The sequence below is a fragment of the Protomyctophum parallelum genome, assembly GCF_964188405.1.
Source record: "Protomyctophum parallelum genome assembly, chromosome: 5".
Classification (NCBI taxonomy): domain Eukaryota; kingdom Metazoa; phylum Chordata; class Actinopteri; order Myctophiformes; family Myctophidae; genus Protomyctophum; species Protomyctophum parallelum.
The window spans coordinates 51,256,320-51,265,087 of NC_139702.1; the positions used below are offsets into that span (position 1 = coordinate 51,256,320).

Sequence of the window (8,768 nt, forward strand, 5' to 3'; positions counted from 1 at the left end):
TTGTGAAACAGCCTTTTCAAAGCAGCCCTGAATCAAGATTTGTTAACCAGTGACAAATGCTTAAAAATCTCCACAGTGCCTCAACTCTTTCTATTGAGATAATACCAAAGAACAAATCTTTAAACATGCACAAAGATACACACAACAATGTGTTAAACAAGCACCCTTATCTTACAGTAAGTATTATGTTATTGGTTTGTCTCATTCATCCAAAGCATGATAACATTCTTGCATAAGGTTCCTCTTTCTCCATATTGACAAAAGGCTGAGCAACATTTTCTTGAAGTCTTGAAAGTTATTTGTGTTCTCAGTTATCAATTAGTAACTTAAAATCATGACTGTAAATATGAAATGGTGTACAGTAGTTATGTAATTTCTCTGCTACTCCCTTCCAACTTGTGTATAAATATTCAAGTATTTGGAGGTGTAATGTCACTCACACCGACCTGGTGGTAAGTGAATGGTGATGAGCTTATTACACTAGTGTGCAGGCCTACTGCAATTTAAAGGTGTGAATTGTGTGGATTATCTTATTATAATTATGTTAACATTATATTTCTTCACCAGATTTCTGGTAGGCCTACAGCTGAATGATGCAGTGCATGATGATATCACAGATTCTTCTGCTTGTCCTTTTGGCATTCTCCATCAGAGGAGACGTCATCTCTGGTACGTTCATTATCCTACTCACAGAACATTTACGTTTCATTTAACTGGAACCAAAACTGATTCTTAGAAAGATTTAAAAAAAACGTAACCACTTTAAAACCAATCTGCATGGGAACCCACTGGCAAAACCTAGATCAACCGTTTCTCCGAGGGGGTCTTAACTTGGTCCACTCCTTTTTTTTCCCTCTACACCAAATCTCTTTGCCAAAATAGCAGATCTACAAGATCAATGTGAGCTTGTAGATCTGCTGTTTTTGACAAATGTTTGCCTATTAAAACATGGCCAAATTTGGATGCTAGGGTTTAAGAACAGATTCGTTTTTTGAATATTTAAGTGAGCAGCTGCACTTTCATGCAGTTATAACACCAGTATCGTTCATTTGTAGCCACTGTTCTTGTCATTGACAATGGCATCATACATAAAAAAGTCAATAGCATTGATATAATAATTAAGAATGACAATGAAATAAATGATAAATAATTATAATAATAAGCTTCTAAATTGTCGACAAATTCCCATTATGTTTAGTCATTTCTTTACCCAATGCATGAATGCAGTGACAAATATATCTCTGCTGTCAGGAAGAAACCACCTAACATTTAAAAAAAATTAAATATATATTTTTCAGGAAATGAAGGAAACCGTATATTTTGAAAAAAATAATATTTTGTACTGTCAGGCCCAAATATAGCTTACTCAAGAAAACACCATGACATCAGCTCACAGGGGATGTGCTCACTCAGCATTTCAGACACAATTTCAACATAATTTACTCATTATCTAACAATAGTTGCCAGATCATCACACACATTCGTAGTTTCATGATTCCTTGTTCATTTTTATTCACCATGTGTATATTATCCATGTTTCTAGCTTCAGAGGACATAAAGCAGTCTGCACCCCGGACTTCAGCCTTCTATTGTCAGCAGCAGAACAAGTACTGCGACTATGGGCAAGACTGTCTTCTCGTCAACGGGACCAAGGATTGTGTTGACCCTTGTGAGCACTACTCGGTGCTGGATGACCCAAGGCGGTCTGTCACCTTCGAAAGGGACCCACAGAAGCCACTCAGCGACAACTCTTTCGGGTGGAACGGGTGGTACCGGCTTAGCTTAGGAGGGGTGAATGCCAAGATGCCAGAAACCTGTGTGGAAGAGTCCATGTGTGGGGCCACCATTCCTCTGTGGCTCAGCAACACTCATCCCCGTCCCAACGAAGGGGTAATACGATGCAGCGTCTGTGGGGCGGGGAAGGGCAGCTGCTGCCGTTACAACGCTAACCAGATCCACGTCAAGTCTTGCCCCGGGGGCTTCTACATCTACAAGTTTGTGTCCCCCAGGGTGTCAAACTCAGCATACTGTGCAGGTAAGATACATTGGAGCAGGAACCAGTGATTATTTTCTAGTAGACTTACCTTTCCACAAAATTTGAATCTCATGGAAAAGTTGGTTTATTTCCGTAATTCCATTCAAAAGGTTTAACTTTCATAGATTATAGATTCAGTGCACACAACGTAAATGATTTCAAGTATTTATTTGTTTATCTTTACACAATTTTGGCTTCCAGCTTATAAAAACCACTAAAACAGAATTTTTAAAAATTAGAATACTGTGAAGAAATCACCATTTACACCTCAGTTTTTGCAGAGCATGAATGTTTTAATCTGAATGCCACATTAGGAAATTAGGATCACATAAAATCAATCGAAATATGGTACTTTCAGGGGCACGGTGGCACAGTTGGTAGTGCTGTCGCCTCACAGCTGAGGGGGAAGGTCCTGGGTTCGATTCCCGCTGGGGACGCTGTGGGCACTGGCGGCGTGTTCCCTCCTCCGCGTCATCAGTGCCCATACCCGAGGCGGGGGTTGGCGATAGGGCCTTTCTGTGTGGAGTTTGCATGTTCTCCCCGTGTCCCCTAGGGTAGATACCCTCACAAAAACATGCAGTAATCCTGGTCTCTAAAACTACCTCCCTCTGGCCAGCCGGGGCGCCTGATGGAGGGGAAAGGAACTGGTCGGAATAACGTGTCCCTTCCACGCGCTACGTCCGGCTGGGGAAATTCCCCTCTGTCAGGTGAAAAGAAGCAGCTTGGACTCCTCATGCATAGAAGGAGGCATGAGGTCAGTCTGCTGCCCCCCCAGGTTGGCAGAGGAAGTGTAGCGCCCAGGATTACATTAGATAATTGGCACTGGGTGAAAAGAAAACTGTGTTACAAAATCGTGGGATAATAAATGTAGAAAAAAAAGAAAAAAGAAAAAAATATATATATGGTACTTTCAAAACAGAAATGTCAATCTTCAATACTTGTTTGGGAATCCCTTTGCCTTCATCACTGCCTTGATACGCCGTGGCATTGAGGCAATCAACCTGTGGCATTGCTCGGGAGTTATGGAAGCCCAGGTTTCCTTGATGCTTCATGCTATCAGCTCTTCTTTGTTTTTGGGTCTGGTGCCCCTCATTTTACTCTTGACAATACCCCATAGATTCTCAATGGGGTTTATGTCCGGCGAGTTGGATGGCCAGTCGAGCACTGTGATGGCGTGGGCATCAAACCAGGTTGTGGTGCTTCTGGCGGTATGGGCAGGGGCCAGGTCCTGCTGGAGGATGACATCTGCATCTCCATACAGTTCCTCAGCAGAAGGAATCATGAAGTCCTCTAAAACATTCTGGTAGACTGTTTTGCGGTGACCTTTGGTTTAAGAAAGTCAGTCATGATTCGGGGTGCAATGTCCAGTGCAGGTGTTTCTGCATTTCTGTAATATAATGCATTACAGAAAAAGTAAGATTGCCTTTAACCAAACTCCTTATGTTCCAGATATCTCCGAACTTGCAACCACCACTTCACCCACAACTCCAACCCCAACAACTCCAAAACCTACTACAACCACAACAACGCCAAAACCCACTACAACCACAACCACTCCAACACCTAGCACAATCACAACCACCCTGGAACCCAAGCCCAGCACCACGACAACGAAAGCTCCCGTTCCAGATGTCACCACCACTGCACGAAGACCAAATCCTGCCACCACCAGGGAAACCCCAGCCCCACCGCAGCCCACTGTGGGGCCATCAGGGAGCGCCACCACATCTGTCAGCGGCGTTACACATGACCCAGAGGCTTTAGTGCCTGAGCTGGTCTGTGGAAGGCTTGTTATGGAGCTGGGTCTGTCCAGCTCTCGGCTGTCAGCCGCCGGCCTGGATGCTTCATCTGCTCACCTGGCTGACCGACTGTGCTCCACGCGCGAGGAACGTGACGGGGCAGTGTGGTACCAGGTGGACCGCAAGGAGGGAAGCTGTGGGAACACCCTGAGGGTAATGATGGATGTCAGCCATAAACAAAGTCCTAATACACAATAAAAAAAGAGTTAATTTAAACACTTAAGCCCTATATATCCTTTGTAAAGTTTGGGCTAATTCTATTTAAATTAGCTCACAATAGGAACACCAGGGTTAAAGTGGTAAACTCTGAGAGAGGGTCCAAATGAACTGAACAGATTTCTGTGGCATACTCTGTAGCCTAACCATTATCTCACAGGAAGAAATAGAGGAATTTCTAATTGGGCTGTTTTCCTCTCTTTCCATATAGACAAATGGTTCTCATGCCATCTTCTCCAACAATATATTTGTGTACCCACTGAATCTGACCCCTGGCCTGCTGCCACTACCAATCAGAATTCACTTCTCCTGTATCTATCCAATGGACACAGAGGCCAGTCTGGATGTCAAAGTTGTACCCCACCTGGCGTGAGTAAATGTAATAGGCTGATTCATGAACCTTATTGTACCTGAAAAAGAAAATGTGTCAAATTACTCACCAATGATGGCAATATGACCAGACCATTTGATTATGAGAACACATTAATGATACATAATATGATTACCATATGTAGTTCATTCATATCTTTTAGTCTTGTTTAAATTAATATTTGTTCTTGACAAATGACGACCTGTGACATCTAAACCAGGTCATGTACGTTTTACGTATTTCCCTTTTCGGCAGGCTAGAAGGACAGGGCATTACAGGAGTTGGCAACTATGCCAGAGCCTCCATGTCTCTGTTCCACAACCCCAACTACACAGAGCCTTACCCATCGGCCAGAGTCACCCTGCCACTGGGTTCTGTCCTGCATGTAGGCGTGTCTGTAGAGGAGACCGAGACAGAGCGCTTTGTGGTCGTTCTGGACGACTGCTACACCACTCACTCCTCAAACCCTGATGACCCTATGAGATACTTCCTCATTCAGAACAAGTATGTTGTCATATGTGTTACCGAGATTGGAACCAGTGTTTCTTTCACTTCACTTTCTTTCAGTTATCTTAGACTGCTCTGCTGTATGCAATGTTACCTGTTGTTCTATTTTACGCCTAACACTAAACACGGGCAAGTCGGTCTAACTTAACTGAACCGTTAACCCCAAGGTGCCCTAGCGACCATCGTCAGGTGACAGTGGATGAGAGCGGATCTTCCCTCCAGGCTCGTTTCTCTGCTCTGCTCTTCCTGTTCCAGGGAGACTACAGAGATGTCTTCCTTCACTGCAGCCTCAACCTGTGTGACCAGATGGCCTCCTCCTGCTCTCCTGTAAGTCTCACATTACTCATTCTTTCTGCCAGGACGGCGGTGACGGTGACTCAGGGTAGAGTGGCCGGATGGGAACCGCAAGATTGCCAGTTCAAACCTGGGCTCCCCCAGAGTTAGTGTTGAAGTGTCCTTGAGCAAGACACTGAACCCCTAATTGCTCCCGATGGGCAGGTTAGGTTGCCTTGCAACCTCTGTCATCGGTGTATGAATGTGTGTGTGAATGTAATGCACAATCTATGTAAAGTGCCTTGGATAAAGGTGCTATATAAATGCACAATTTATGGGTTGGCCTTTTCTCCTTGTTGATCTGTTGCTGCCTCTAGTTCAGTGGTTATGGGTCCGCAGCCAAATACATATTAATTTGGGGGTCCTTGAAATGTTTGAGAATCACTGCTCTAGTCTAGCTGGTCTCTGTTCAACACAGCGTCTCTGGTCTCTCTCCACAGATGTGTTCCAGAAGAGTAGCTCGTTCTGTGGCCAGTTCGGTCTATATCAAGCCCGTCACCATCGGACCAATAAACTGTCAGTACAGTATGAGTACCTATACTCTATCCGTCTGTCTGTTGTCTTTTTTAAATATATGTTTTTGTTTTTGATTCCAATTGCAGATGCATATTATAGACCACTGAGTGTACCATTTCTTTCTTTCAATTCCAGGGAACTAAAAACTGGACAGCAACTGCGGAGATTCTTGGAGATATTCTATTCTGCCTGTTTCAAAAGCATGATTCTCTAAAACAGATAGCAACATCTATTACATTGACTGACCATGTTCATAATACCTTTTGTCATCTTGTATCATATTGACATGTGGTCTTCATCCAGATATCCTTGGAAGTGACAATAAATCGAAACTTATTTCTTGCAATATCCATGAGTCATAAAAACATTTCTTTTGTCGTATTACAAAGAGGAAAATGTTAGATATTATACAATGGATATATCTAGATATTTAGCGTTTATTTGTTGTGTAGTTCGCACCTATGCCACTAGAGTGGGCTCATGAGCCTCAACCTTGGCTGAACCTCAGCTGTTCATAGTTCAACCTCATTACCAGGCTGTTTTCACACCACACAGGCAACATTAACGTACTGTAAAGCTTGGGATCATATTTTCCCATCATGGTAAAAAAAAGAGCTTATAGCAGTGAGTATCTCAGGCTTGTGATCACATGTTTCCATTTTAATTTAATAAGCGCTCATGTCAGAATAGTGAAATGTACAGGAATACATTTTATATCTATGCTAGGGTCTTGATAATGAGACTGTGGTTCATTTAAATCAGGTCTTTATAAATAAGAAGGTAAAGCAGTCCATGATAAAGTACAGTTACACAGTATTATGACTGAGCATTCAATTCGTTTTTGGAAGCTGATTTTGTAGATTACATAATCCGGTAGGCGGTAGGTATCTATAGCTCTGTTAATGACGTGCATTTGCATCAGTGTTTTAATCCTCCTAAAGGGTAAGGTTTCTACTGTCAAGTGAATTAGTGCCAGGAGAATGGCTGTTATGAAACTTGACATGATCATGCAAGATGAAGATGGAGCACTTATTTCATGACACCACTAATTGTTGGTACATGAAGTCATGCCAGGGCTCCAGGGGTGTGTGTGTGTGTGTGTGTGTGTGTGTGTGTGTGTGTGTGTGTGTGTGTGTGTGTGTGTGTGAGTGTGCACGTGTGACGTGCGTGTGAGTTTGTGCGTCCGTCTGTCTGTCTGTCTGTCTGTCTGTCTGTCTGTCTGTGTGCGTGTACACTGTACAGTATACAAAAATGGCCATAACTTTTTTCCGAGAGTTTTTTTTCCGGCAGAGCAGACCTCTCATTCTGTGGACCCGACCAAATTAATAGAAACAAATGTACAAATAAAAAGTATGTCATGACATCACAGGTCCTCTCAAATGTTGCGTGACTGGCTCCCCGGCTATAGAGTATAGAGCGGTGCCCATGGGGCACTGGCCTACTTGGAAGGATGCAAGTTAGAAATGCTGCAAATGCATGCATGCCCCACCCGAGAAGTCAGTCTTTTGATGCTTTTTTTGGAGTAAGTGAAGTGTTGAAATACATCAAAACATGTTGCATTTGTGGATGTTCAACAGTCATGGCGTTCAGAAGGCGGTGAGTGTGGTTGCAGGGGGCAACCCTTAAACACAGTTCTTTGTCAGCCATGTGCCCAAATATGGAGTCTATGCAGTGATGTCAGGAGTGATGTCAGCCGTGTCCCCTTTTATGTCCATATATGGAGTTCTTTGTCAGGCATGCCCAAATATGGAGTCTGGCCCCGGGGCAGAGGGCTTTTGTGTCGTCGGCTCTGGACAACCGTATAGGTCCGACCGACTCGACACCGGGCACTGCAGTCCTTGTGGGAGTGTGTAACGTGTGCATTTGAAGTGGAGATGTACTCACACACACACACACACACACACACACACACACACACACACACACACACACACACACACACACACACACTTGTTGGTGCATTTATAGTTAGATGTTGCGACCATGCATGTTCAGTCCATAGACTGTAGGTTCAGTCCAACTGTGGCTCCTCCAGAAGGTGGTCATCCAGCCCAGGAGGACCTTTTAATGACTGGTGGTTAGAACTAGACTTACTGCTTTTAGGATATGGGAAGAGGTTGGACAATTACAGTGTGTGTGTGTGTGTGTGTGTGTGTGTGTGTGTGTGTGTGTGTGTGTGTGTGTGTGTGTGTGTGTGTGTGTGCGCGCGTGCGTGTGCGTGCGTGCGTGTGTGTGCGTGTGTGTGCGTGTGTGTGCGTGTGTGTTTATTTATAATGGTAGACTGGGTTGGGAACTTGGGATGGAGTTGCTTTGCTTTGCTCTGTTTTTTTAAAGTAACTAGTAAAAAGTAATATATTACCGTTTTAGAGTAACTTCTCCAACAATAGAGGGATGGGAGAGGAAGAGTACAATCACAGTCCTCCTCTCTGTATGCTGTATACTCACGTGTCCCAGTGCACGTGAACAGCTTGTCTGAAAGTAGAGTGGTTCACAGAAACAGCTACTACACAGATAACAAGCACTTACAGGTCAATAGGGTTCACACAGGTTACTCTCACTGCATCACAGCTCTAATTGGTTGTCAGGGATGACAGGCACCACAACCTAATTGTTTGTCCCTGAAAACAGTGGTTCTCAAACTTTTAAAGTTCAAGGACCCCCCCCCCCCCATAGCTTAGAGAGTGCACATTATGTTCCATTTGTACACTCAGGGTTACTAGACCTGCAAGGATCCATTTGGAACCCCCTAAAGGAACCCTGAGGGTCCCCACTTTAACAACCACTGACTTAGAATGTTTTTCTTCTCCTTCTTCCTCTTCTCCTCCTTCTAATTCTGGTAGGTGACTGTTTGACTGGTAGGTGTCCGAAAGGACAAAGTTTGCAACCCAAAAAACACACTTTTCCCTTTATGTAAAATAAAAGGAAAATGGGAGGGATGGGGGCAGTGTCAGATGTGAGGGAGTGACATGAGAGAAAGAAAGGAGGAGAGTAA

General features: G+C 43.9%; 1 protein-coding gene across 1 annotated transcript; it reads left to right on the forward strand.

The window, feature by feature from the left end:
• Nucleotides 1-1,533: 1,533 nt before the first annotated feature.
• Nucleotides 1,534-6,260, forward strand: LOC310858418 (pancreatic secretory granule membrane major glycoprotein GP2-like; the record flags this gene model as incomplete). Its single annotated transcript, XM_083764525.1, has 7 exons — nt 1,534-2,035; nt 3,485-3,987; nt 4,262-4,419; nt 4,676-4,924; nt 5,095-5,254; nt 5,701-5,776; nt 6,229-6,260. The coding sequence occupies 7 exons, from the start codon at nt 1,534-1,536 to the stop codon at nt 6,258-6,260; spliced, it is 1,680 nt and encodes a 559-aa protein (XP_083620651.1).
• Nucleotides 6,261-8,768: the final 2,508 nt, after the last annotated feature.